The 12,618-nt window shown below is 54.7% G+C and overlaps 3 protein-coding genes across 3 annotated transcripts; 2 read left to right on the top strand and 1 right to left on the bottom strand.

Moving 5' to 3' along the window:
• Window positions 1-2,368: 2,368 nt before the first annotated feature.
• On the top strand, window positions 2,369-2,959 carry CkaCkLH20_01991 (uncharacterized protein; the record flags this gene model as incomplete). The annotated part of the gene is made up of 1 exon (XM_038884710.1): window positions 2,369-2,959. One exon carries the CDS (start codon window positions 2,369-2,371, stop codon window positions 2,957-2,959), a length of 591 nt encoding a protein of 196 aa, XP_038750410.1.
• A 1,806-nt stretch (window positions 2,960-4,765) lies between these two features.
• CkaCkLH20_01990 (uncharacterized protein) lies at window positions 4,766-8,171 on the bottom strand (the record flags this gene model as incomplete). The annotated part of the gene is made up of 3 exons (XM_038884709.1): window positions 4,766-4,860; window positions 4,902-5,376; window positions 8,013-8,171. 3 exons carry the CDS (start codon window positions 8,169-8,171, stop codon window positions 4,766-4,768), a joined length of 729 nt encoding a protein of 242 aa, XP_038750409.1.
• A 3,418-nt stretch (window positions 8,172-11,589) lies between these two features.
• CkaCkLH20_01989 (uncharacterized protein) lies at window positions 11,590-12,330 on the top strand (the record flags this gene model as incomplete). The annotated part of the gene is made up of 1 exon (XM_038884708.1): window positions 11,590-12,330. One exon carries the CDS (start codon window positions 11,590-11,592, stop codon window positions 12,328-12,330), a length of 741 nt encoding a protein of 246 aa, XP_038750408.1.
• Between the last annotated feature and the right edge of the window lie 288 nt (window positions 12,331-12,618).

The following is a 12,618-nucleotide window of genomic DNA, read 5'->3' as shown; positions in this document are numbered from 1 at the left end:
CGTGCCACGCCCTCAGCATGGAGCGAGCATAGAGCGAGTAAAGCGGTTCGTGAGATGTGAAGCATCACGGAAGGCTGCATAGACCTAGGCTCATGCAGGCCAACCGTCTGCTTGGTCCAGAAGAGCAGGCACCTGCGGAGCGGAGACCACCCCTCTAGACTGGAGTTGGGTTCGGCGAGGCGGAGAGGTGACGAGACTCCGGCGACGAGTTGCTTCCTCTGTCTCAGTTGATCGTCATGAGAGAGAGTGTCAGTGAGGTTTGGGAGGAAGGACGTAGATGTTAGAGACAGCTGGGCGGAGGATAGAGAGGACGTAAGGCGAATAGCATGCCGAGCAACCAGGAGAGAGGGCTTATAAGAGGCAGCCGTCAGTTAGGTTGCCCAACCCAGACGCCATACATTTTCGTTCGCTACTATCTGATTCTTGACAGATTCATCTTCTTATCCACAGAATTCTCAGGTTTACTGGAGGCGTAAACATCCATCTCTTCGCGTCGCTAGTCAGATGCCGGGGTTGGGGGAGGTGGGGGAGCAAGAAGCTCGCAGCGCAGCGCGGGCCCACCGGTACTACAGATTGAATTCAGCTCCAGTATTCATTCAAAATCGTTCGCTAGTCAGGGCCATGGCTGCGACGAGTCCCAGCACTGCAGAGCAAATTTGACGGTTGTATTTCTTCGATCGTCCGGTGTGAAGGGGGTAGCCGTGACAAGCCCGCCGCTTTGTCGAGCGCTCGCAAGGAAACTATATCGCGGGAGTCAGCAAGGAGAGATTGACTGGAGGTAATCGTCGAGGATCAGAGTAGTACTGACGTCTTCTAGGAGGTTGGTCGAGCGAGCTCAATCGTCGGCGAGCCTGGCTCCATGGTTCGTTGTTGATCTCCAGACGTAACGATGGGCTGCTTCGCCTCGCATGACGTTGTGTCTGTCCACATGCTTGAGGTTAGTGAAAGGTGCAGGGCAAGGTGATAGGAGATTCCTGGTTGGAGAATGACAACTGACTTGGTTGAATCGGTCAAGATGGCCTGGGCCGACCACGTCCCAACCGGCGGAAGAAGTAGCGTGTAGTGGCCGCAGCGTACCAAATCTCGGAGACTGTGACGACGAAAACCAAAAAGGCGACGATGACGAGGAAGAGCAGAATAGGTGTGTGGGGATAGGAAGGTCGTCTTGTGGCTGCCCACTACCAGATAATGATGCGCCGTTGTACAGTTGCTTTTTTCTCGTCCGGATTCCACAGTCTGGATGCTTCGCCGGTCATGGAAGTCCCGGGCCTCCTGCCTGCTGCACCAATTCACCAGATCACATGATAAGACGGACTAAGTTCTCTTCCGGCCACGGGTTTGACGCTCGTGCTGACGTAATCCATTCAGTGCACCCGCTACGCTCACTGGTGCCTTGGGCAGCGTTCAGGGCGTCCTTCAGCGCACAGGCCATCACTGTCACCCGAAGAGAGCCGGCTTCGCAAACGGGAGGTGGTTCGACCAAGCCGCTTGCCGCCACTGTCTTTGAGTGACCTTGCAGGTTAAGCAGTGGATACTGACAGCAGTCTGCCTACCTACACTTATCGGGGCAAGACTGCGGCGACTTCCTCGTTTTCCGTCAAGTATTGCTGGACCGTGAGCGAAGTGGGATTGGAGCTGGGCTGGTGCAGCTCGTGAAGGTGGAAGTAGCGTGCCTCGTCGCAGCGGTCCGGGATTGCTTTTGTGGACGGCAATGTCAAGTAGACCCTACCAGTCTCTCAGGTGGTCCAAAGAGGACGCCTGCAGACATTTTCACCCTGCGCTCAAGGTAGGCATCCAGTCAAGCTAGTCGAGTCTGGATAGTTCCTGTGAATTATGATGTCTGACTAGACACCTGCACCTCAGCGCGGACAATCCCATGCCTTTCCTTCCCCAGGTTGCAACATTTCTCTCCATTTCTAATGAATTCAAATCCTAAGAAGGCTGAATTTATCAGGCGCCCAAACCGAATGCAACTGCCAGCATGCTTGACCTTCCGCGCTCGACAAAAAGGCGAGAATACCGCAACTACCCAGAGGCCTTCGTGTAAATGAAAGGAAGGTCCTTTCCGTTCAGATGCGTCAACAACCTACGCACACCGCAGAAAGTGCTGGGCTCATCTCACTCAAAGTGTTGCAACCGACCTTAACTTCCAGATTTACGGTATACAGACCAGCTACAACGTCTTGGCCACACTTCTGACGTCTTTCTGTCTCCTCCTGTTCGCTCGGCAACATCTACGCGTCCAACATCCACGTCCAGACCGATTAATAAAGTAGCGAGAACCTAATCAGTCGAAGAGAACGCAGACGGCGACCTAAGTCCATACCCAACACCCAAGTGATTCATCGAAACACCTGCTTATCCCGACATGCGTTCCTACAAGTCCCGTCAGGACGCTATGGAGCAGTATCGCGAGTCGGTACATGAAGCAGTAGAGGCTTTCTCGCAGGCCCTCACGCTTGTACACACGGCGAACCAAGAGCCACACGTCGTCCTCGAGTTGCTTAACGAACTTGAGCGGACAGCAGAGGGCGCCTCCAACCCAATCGACATTTGCGACCTGCGACAGCTTCTGCCTCATTGGGCAGTATCCGCAGTCACGGAGGCACTTAGCGACCACCTCACGCTCCGAAACAAGCTTGGCGAAGGCTTCCTCCTCAGAGCCGCATGTTCTTGGGGCGTAACATCGCAAATCGTTCTTTTCCGGATGGGCTACGAAAAGACCCTCGACAACCACCACAGCATCTGGTTCTTTGCTGAGATGGAGGAACTTTCAAGAGATTGCAAAGACTGGAATAAGGCCATGGAAACACTCTGTGAATGCGCTCATCAGCGCCGTCTCTCTGCGGCATCTGGCCTGGGAGTCCCGGGCTTGAAAGCCAGTCACGCTGGCATCGTCCTGACGGACGTGCTTTCCGCCCGATCAATTGCTCAAGCCGCGCAGGCACAGGAAGCATAGAGAACGTGCGCGAAGAATGGGAAATACGAATGGAGACGACGTTTATCTCTTGATGTCGCCAAAGTCCGAAACAGAGTATCCCCAAAAACGCAACATCACGGATTAGTACGGGCGGACAACTTGGTATCCCCAGCCACCAGTCCAACAAAGGACGGCGAATACATGGAGAGAGATTGGGGCGTCGTTGTTGGAGGAAGAAGGCTGAGCTTCACAGTTATGGCATAAATCAAGGGACCTACCGCTAGTATGGAGTATCCTTCCCGGAGTTGTATGATAGCCCTGCACAATGCGCAGGGGACTGGTTGCTGTATCGAGGGTCGGGTGGAGGAGAAGAAGAAGCCCGCTATTGTATGACAGTCAGGTCTCGGGATTTTCATGTTACAGTTCGCGCTTCCATTGGTTTTGTATATATAGAGCGGCATCACGGCGTCTAGGTCGAATCCGCAAACCAGCAATTAATCAACCCCCATCATCCACAACTTGAGAACAAAGGTGATTGTATCACGTATATTACCAGGTACAAACAACACCCACAGATCTTATCAGGCTCTTATTATGTTGAGTGCTGGGTATGTGCACTTATATCGTGTTTTATGTGGAAAGTTATGCTCTAAGGTGTTGCTTGATACGAGTGTTTTCTTCTTTTCGTAGCTCGCGATATCCACAATTTTCCAGGTCCTTGGGTCATGCGTCAACATAACACGGGAAGACTGAAACAAACAGGAATGGCTAGAAAAAAGGCCATGGAAACAGGGTGCCCGGGCGACACGACCGGGGCGGTGGCGGCGGTAACCCGGCCTTTAGGTTTTCTCTCCAGGGGCTTCACCGACGGTTTCCGCATCCACAGTGTCGGGTAAGGTGATCGAGCAACGGATGTGACCGGACTCGGCCGTGCCTTTCAGGCGAAGCAACAGTCAAAGCTACGCGAGAGCCAGTCACTGACGTGTCTTTCGTGCGGGCACTTGGGAAGCTGGACATGACCCCGGCACCAAAGGCGGCCAGTCAGCAGCCATGGGCAATCCCAGTAAACCAACCAAGAAACGCGAGATATTACATTGTTGTACGTTGTTCGATGACACCACAGATTGTCAGATAGCAATACTAAAGAGAAGGTCTGACAATGGGAAAACCTGCCGGATATGATACCCGTCGTTTGCGTCAACGAGAGCTTTGGGCTACAAGGCAGCGAGCAAGAACTCAGCGGAGGGAGAAACACGCTGTGGGATCAACACGCTTTGTTTTCGTTGGCTCTTTTGGTCTGTGGCTACGACACTTCATTGCAGAAACGCGGGGGAACCAGGAAGATCGATCACTTGGTTCCTCTCTGATGCAACAGGGAGTACCCATTCTGAGCTTGGAGGACACGCTTGCCGATGGTAATTCCAGGCAAGTTCCCGCGCAGCACATTGGTTTTCGCCAACTCGACGGGTTCTGCCTGTGCAAGCAGGACTCCACTGGCAGTGTGCCCCCACAGCTTGGAGAGCACGCTGGCGATAACCTCTCCGGAAATTCATCACGCAGGTGGTAGACTGCGGCAGATGTTTCGCTTGACTCGGCAGTCCCATGTAGTATGCCTTGGCCAACGATCTCCATACCAGCCTCCTGTTGATGTCGAGATTGAGAAGCCGGTTGACAGAACGTCGAGGTACCATCGAATTCGAGGTTGTAGCCCAAGAGCCGTCGTACATTCGGAAGCCAACGAGGCCCGAAGTCTGGTACTGCATGCCGCAACCCAAATACGGACAGCCAGGACCAGCAGGGTTGTGGGTGCATGGGAGCTGGGCGTGGCTTGTTGTAGACGACACATTAGAAGTCGTCGTAGTCGTGGACCGCTTCGGCGAGGGCTTTGGTAGATGGCCAGCCCTTGAGCTCCAGCAGGGCGACGGTGCGGTCGTCGACTCCTTTTCGTTTGTAAGACGGTCGATCCAAATGACCTCAAAACTCCCTCGCATCCGGCGAAGGACCCGTTTTGTTGTCCGAGCCCCAGTGCCGCCGAACAATAGGCTGCTGTCCAACATGTCCTCCTCTCCATAGTTTTTTCCAATCGGCGCCTTGGTCGTCTTGGATCCCCAAGTCCCGCTCGTTGCGTCTCCCACACGCGCCCCGGTTGGTTCGGTCCTGGCTTGCTTTCCATAACACCTTGTTCCTTCGTGATCGGCGTGGTTGCCCTTTTTGCGGATGTAGTAATTGTCGGGGAGCTGAAGCGTTGGAAGGGAGAATTTCGCATATCGAAGTCCGTTCGCGGCGCGAGCGGGAAGACGCAGAGCGACAAGTCCTTTGCCCCGAAGAGCAGCGGAGCCGCCTTCATCCTGCCGCCGACGGCTGTCAAGCGACCATTGCTGGTCGAGGGCGGCGCTGAGCGAGGACTGGGTTGACTTTTGAAGACGGGGGCTGCGTGCGCGGCCGAGCGGGCGCGGCTTCGTGGAAGGTATCAACATCGAACTCGGGTCATGACTTGCTTCGTTTCTGCACGAGAACAGACGAGGTCAGCGAGAACAGGAAGTGAAGACTTTCATCGCTCGAGTGGGGATCTAGTGTGCCTGGCGACGGGTGTCTTGGTAGGCATGAATGTCGTCAAGATTGTCGAGAATAATTCGGACAGGTGGCTCGGGCGGGAGGTGGCAGCACCTTCCATATCGAGGTAGTTGGGTGCAGGGCGGCGAGAAAGAGATTGCGGGCGTGGGCTTTGGTGTCGCAGATGAGAGAAGTGATGCTGTTGTAGAATCTTGAACTTGGTGCCAAAGCCAAATGTCTGTCCCTTGTCACCCGTGCCATCCCAAAAGCGCTTTCGTTGCTGGAGTTGGAAATGGATCGAGAACAAGTTTATTGCACTCCCTTGCAGGATGTTTGTGAGTGATAGACGACCATGTTGATGGATTTTGTCATGGCCGGTGCGACATGACCGGTGCAGCTCGGTCATGATACCCCGGGTTGGGTCATGGCCTTGGAATGATGCACGGGATTACGTAATCACGCGGCCCCCTGCGCACGTCCCGACTTCCCCACGATGATTCGGGACATAACGTAAGCCCAGGGCACCACCGCCGTGGAACAAGCTGGAAATAGCGGGAGGGTAGGTGCCGCACCGCCCAAATTGTCAACCGCCACCATCGTCGCCATCAAAATTGTCCCAGACGCGATCCCGCCACGATGCAATCAACCGCCACTCCATCCACTTGGGATGTCATACGGCACCTTGTGGGACGTTGCACGCACGATGCGTAAGATTTCAAGGCTAACTTGAAGGCTTTTCCTGCAACATCTTGCTGTGCAGAACGATGCGGGTGCGATCAGTGGGATCGATGGGATCAGCACGAGTTTGGTTTTCCCGTCACTCGCGATGACCTCACTTTTTCGAGGGTCGCCATCGAGATCCAGCATGTCCAAAAAGCCCCCAATTGGCTCCTCTGCCTGCTGCCGCGCCAACGTTATGTGAAATAATAAGCTTTGGGTTGTTCTGTTCCTGGGTAGTTGGCATTATTGGTCCAATCTGCCGCAAACGGGCTCGGCGAGTCCGGGCCCAACAACCCGGACTTTGGCAGCGGACGTGGTCTCAGAACCCGCGGTGGCGGCCCCCGTCTCGAGTTCTTTGCGTCCACGACTTCAGAAATGCAAGGCGAGTCTTGGTCAATTGCAGTACCTGAGACACGAGCGACCGCGGCATCTGCGTTGACGAATCCCATCACCAGCACGCATCCTTTTTCGCGTCACGCGAGCAATCACGAGCAGTATGCCATGACCATGCGCATTGTACAGCGTCGGATCAATCTAACCTTCTGCCAATCTTGAGAAAACAAACCAGCGTTCAGCCTGGGACTGCGATTACCTCCCTGCCAGCAATGTGTCTGTTCGAATCGTAGGATGCATGCCAAAGACGCGCCGGTCCATCTCTCTACCTCTGCCGACACTCGAAGAACATGACCACCATTTCGTTATTTTCATGTGCCAGACAGGATCTGCACCCTGCGCGTGCAGCCTTCCAAACTTCCCATCGCTTTACTCGTCAACTCTGGAAAACTTGTGTGGTCCCGCTCCACGTTATCGCGACTCCTGAGGACATCATTGACCTCGGAGATTATCTCTTCGTTGCGATGAAACACCACACTCGTTGTCTCGTCAAGTCTGCTTCGTCGAGAGCGCTCGTATAAGGTGTCAGAAGTTCGAACCGCGGAATCAAGGTCGTAGAAAGGGCTTTGCAAACGCAATTTGCTTGCAATGAAATGCCCCCCTTCATGCCGAGCATACCTCCTGTCACAGCGTCGATTACCCTCAGCCAGACTCTCAGATGTCAGGTCGTCATCGCCTACTCGCTCGTTAAGATCCGGCGGCGGCTTTCCTACGCGTTCGCTAGAAATCAGCGAGTCCCACGTCGATTTCTTCTTGGCCACACCAAGATATGAGGACATGGTCCTCCACCAGAAAACGATTGGTATTTTGCGCAATGGGTCTTTAGGCGAGAACTTGCATGGCCCTGGCAAACAAGTAGACACCAGAATCTTTCGGGTCATCCATCCTCGGCGCGGCGCATGTCATTGCCCCTTTGCCTTCATAATGGGTATGTGAGTCAGGCAAGTAACGCTTTCTGACTTTGGCAAGCACCCCATCAGCAGAGAGGACTGCGGAGGTGGGCGAAGGATGATAATGCAAGGATCGGGATCTCAGAAAGCCCTCCCAATTCGATCGAGGGCACACAGTCCCTAGTCGTCACCCGACGCGAACGGGATCAAGATCTGAGTAGAAAGTCTGATTGGAGCAGAAACGCTGTTGGGGCCCTCGGACTGTTCTGGATGTCTAACGCGCCGAGCTTCCCAGAGTCGATTGGGTATATGGCAGATCCGCAGGCTAGACAGACGTGTCAAGGCAGGTATCTCTCCACCATTTCTGCACGGCATTGCCTGTAAGGATCTCCTCGGCGTATTCAACAACCTTCGTTGTCAGGCTGCCTGTTTGCTCGAGGCAAGAGGTCTTGGAAGCACTCCTTTCGAGGTGCTTGGCGCGAAGTAGATATGACTGGGACCGCAGGGGCAGCCATGTCTTGTTTACTTTCTCGTACGATCGCATGACCCTGGACCGAGTCGGACTCATTCAACAACTGCTCGCCGCCAAAGTCAAGGACGTGCTCGGAGTTGTTGAAGTCTTCCTGGCCGCTGTCGTCGTTGTTGTCTTGGGTGCCAGCGATGGCCCTTCCACCGTTGCTGTCACCGCGGATCATGTCGTTGTCCCAGCGGAAGCTCCCCTCATCAGACTGTTGATTCCCGCGGCCTGGCCAGAAATACTCGCCCGGTTTGAACTCGATGTTGGTGTTGTGGCTAAGTATTTGATGGTCTTGTCGGTCAGAAAGGATCCGTGGCCGGAACTAGCAGGGTCGAGGTAGGCCCTCAAGTTGTGAATGCTTTGTTCCTCTACCAGGGGTGAGGATGCTGCACAATGACCGGTCTCGAAATATCGGGGGAGCAAATGCAATACAACGCGCAATACAATGCAGCCACCCTTATAATCTGGTCATAGATATCTCCCTGACGATTTGGTGTGCGTTGTGTGTGTTTTGGGCATGGGTGATGCCGGTTCCTAGCAAGAAGCGTCCTCAAGGGGTGCTAGCTGTTCAGATGATGGTGGTGCTTTGGAAGAATTCGCCTGGGTGGCTGCTGATGATGCGGACGACCTTTGCGAGGGAGTTGGTGCCATTAAGACAATTGCTGACGGTGGGAGTGGAGAAGTGTCGTCGGACTGTCCACTATAGAACGTGCTTGCATTCCGGATGTTGCTGAGGGTGATGCCAGCTTTGCAACGGTTGATGTCCCTGGTGACGCGGCGATTGTTGGCAAAACTGCACAATGTGCTGGAAGCGGTCCTCTGGCCAGGGCAAGCTGAGGCAAACGCGACGAGTGCGGCAAAGGAAGCTTTTGCACCACCAGATTTATCTCGGTGGACCAGGTAGAGAAGGTGAAGCGGAGTGATCCCCCAAGTTTTGGCAGCCTTAGTTACCTCGGTAAGCGCTTGGGCATTGACGATGTTGGTACTGCAGTGGAAGTTTGCGAGACGAAAAGCCACAACTGGGTAAGGGAATTGCCGCCGTATGTCCGAAATGTCGAGAGTGTGCGGGCACTTTGTAAAGTCGAAGGAAGAAACATGTGACATTTCTTAGGATGATGTGAGATTGAGGGTTCGAACGGAAGACATCCACAGGTTGCGCGAGACGGCGGAAGATGTGGTAGACAAGCTGTCGCGGGACAGTCGCGTCTGGGGGCAGGACGATGCGGGTACTGTGTGAACGTTGCAAGTGGGTAGATGAGGTGAAGTCGGGAAGGTCGCAGTCTGGGCGATGTGGAAGTCGTCCTCACACTTGACGGTGATCATCAAGTGTGGGCGCAGGGGCAGCTTGACGATGCGGAAGGCAGGCGTTGATGACTTTCGATGGTCGGAAGCACTGGGAAGGTGCCCGGTTGTACCACGAAAAAGCCTGCCTGCCACGTCGACTGCCTCCTTTGGATGTGCAAGGGCAGACAACTTGGAATATTGTCGTACAGGGGAGGGCGCGTTCGCGTCAGTCTTCTGCCGTATTTATTGTCTCTGGTGACCGGGAAAATGGAGAGGGCGCAGACGCACCACGTCCTCTGTGTCGTCTCGGAAGTGGGGGGGCTAAATCGGCTTTGGAGGCCTCGAGGCATGGTGACCGGTACGACACGAACATTATTTCGACACTCGCGAAAGACGATGGACAACTGCAGCAGTGAGATTGATATCGAGACTGCTGCGCTTAAGGCCGCAGAAGTCGAAACCGAGATAATTTTTCGTGGTTGTCCTGCAGGACGCGGAACCAGGTTTGATCAATTAAGTCCTCGGATCAAGACACCACAACATTTCCGATATCTCACACGGGATCCTGGCGGCCCCGCGCAGAGAATAGCCAGTAAATCAACCTCGCCGGGCGTTCTGCGCGTCCTCAATCTGTGTCTGGGTTGCCGTTTCTCTCTCCCTCAATTGGATGCGCAGCCAAATCTTTCCTCTGCTCACCGCTAGGCGGCAGAAGATTGTGGCATGGGCGCGGTCTCAGTCGCGGTCGGTCCAGGTCACGAATTTCGTGAGGACTTGGAAATCTTTCACAGTTCCCGCCCGTTCCAAGCCGTCAAGGTAGTAGCTCACATAAGGCACATCTCGTGTGGACCTCACCAATTCACGTTCATTCTGTCGCGTGCGCAAAACCGCCACTTGCATCATGCGGACAAAAGCGGTAGGGTGGATCGTGGTCGCGGCCGTGGCCGTGGTGTGGGCGGTTTCGCCCGACCAGATCTTGTCGTGCATGCTTCAGTCAATTGATTCGTGCCGGTAGGCAATGAAGTTCTGGCGTATGGTGACCAGATGACGGGCTTTGCCGTGGGAGAGCTGACGGTGTTTTGGTGTTCGTGGTGACGGGACAGCCTTGGCTGGTACTTCCCGTCCCAGTGTCTGAAAACCGCCACTGCAGTGGGAGCTGTACGGACATGAGGGCGTACGGATATGGGGGCGTACGGACATGGCGGGCGCCATACGGACATAGTGGGCGCCATACGGATACAGTGAGCGCTATACGGATACGGTGGCACCTGTACCGATATGGTGCCGTACGGATACGGTGGGCGCCATACGGATACGGTGGGAAGTATACGGATTCCATCTCTCCACACGCCAACGTCGGGTCACAGTCGAGACCACCTCATCTCAACGGAAGCATCACCCAAACTGCCGGGACCTCATTCTGTCCAGTGTCGCTTCTTCTCTTTGTATGTCTCAAGCGAATGCCTCTCAATATTCTACCCACCTTATGGTTTTGGCAGTGGAATGTGTCTGAAGCTGCCAGATTCGCTCGACAAGCCCGACATTCTTCTGTCGCCCAATTGGCCTGACATGTCTACCGGGCAGGTGCGCACCATTTCACTCAACCTTCCAAGGAGTCACCCTCCTCGAAGACAAGGAAGAAGAACTTGTTTTGCCTGCATTTGCTCGCTCCCATCTCTTCTCTCCCGCGACCTCAGCACGCAAAATTGTTTTCCAAGTTCCTTTCTCTTCTCCCATTATCACAGTCGGAGCACCTCCATGATCCATTGTTCGAGGCTCGGCCCCGCGACCTCGACATTCAGGCAGCGTACCTGCCTTGCATCACCGCTTCCCCACGCACGCCTCAAAGACCTGATCGCGTCCCTCCGGCACATGCGCGCCCGACGCCACCTCTGGCCCTGTCGTTGGCATCGTGATCGACGTAAATGTTACCGGAGCAACCCCCGCTGCTTGAATCAATGCCTTGGATCTCCTGATCAAGAGCTCGGTCGCATATTCAACACCCCGCTGGACGAGCGCCGCGAAATCCCCCTGCCACGACGTCAGTACTGGCCTCCGCCCAGCGACAACCCTTTCTTTTGCCCTCCTATCCCGTTGGACATCAAAAGCTCAAGCTAATCTTTATCTTCCGTCCAGACTGTCGAATACATACGAAAGGACGAATGCCAATGTCCTCGGAACGATGGCCGCGCCCAGTTCCGGCTTCGGTAACCCGCCGCCCACGCCCAAGTCCCGCACGATTGGACGGAATGGATGACGAAAAGGTCTTCCGGTCCTAGGAAGACATCAAGAGCAAGGGAAGCACGCGACCAGAAATGCCGAACAACGTCGATAACCTTTTCTGCGTTTGGAGAATCGTCAACCACCGCCGAAATGCCGCCTCCCTGAGGCATGAATGTGGCGAGCTCAACGTACAGTCTGTTGGTCACGGGGAAGATGAGTCCGTCCAGGGAAAGGCCATCGCGGACTTCCTTGATGGCATTCCTGGCTCCATATCCAACAACCATCAAGTCTCCCACAACTCGACGCGCATGGTGCGAACAAGGAAGAAGGCTGGCAGAAAACCGAAGGCGGAGGCTTCCAACCGAGGCACCATCGTCAAACAGCAGCTTCGGCGAAGATACCAGCACGATACATCCTCCGTACTCTTAGTGGGAGAAAGCCCTTGGAAATCGAATGGCCCAGGACTACGTTACAACAGGGTGTCCGAACAGATCGAATACGTCGCCATGACGGCAGCCATGATCTTCCAGGCTGACGAGATCAGACTCGTCGATCAGCTCGACGACATGAGGCTGTCTCCCCAGAGTGCAATGGCAGAACAGTCCATTCGAGTCGGGATTCCTGGACGGGAGCTGAGAAGGCAGACGGCACGAAGCGCTGAGGAGCGCCAGCAGGCAACCAAACTTCGACGGAGTGTGAAAGTGGCCGAGAAGGCGATCATGAAGCAGTTGATCCAGCTGGAGAGGGCAAAGGGATGCATTACTGGCGTTGAGGGACAATCATGCTCCGTCGAAAGCTCCCGCGTGCGGGGGTCCAGGCAGACAAGTAGATGAATACCCAATGTTTTTGGAACATCTGTTGCAACTAGTGATTTGACAGCTATCGTCTGTTTGCTGCACCCTGACTGGGATGTCTGTTATCTGTGTTTGTGGTCGTAAGTGGAGGGATCAAATTCTCGCGTCTCCTACTTCAGGGACTTGCTGATGCCCGCACGTCCGCGAAGGGTCTGACACGGCCGGAGACGAGGGCTGCAGAGGACATGTGTAACTGATCATGTGACTCCCATCGTATATACATATGGCGCAGCGCATTTCGAAAGTAGCTGTTTCCATTCCTTGGGA

This window comes from Colletotrichum karsti (genome assembly GCF_011947395.1).
Source record: "Colletotrichum karsti strain CkLH20 chromosome Unknown Scaffold4, whole genome shotgun sequence".
In the NCBI taxonomy this organism is placed as follows: Eukaryota; Fungi; Ascomycota; class Sordariomycetes; order Glomerellales; family Glomerellaceae; genus Colletotrichum; species Colletotrichum karsti.
Note: the sequence above shows the minus strand (reverse complement) of the source record. Positions and strands in the feature narration are given on the sequence as shown.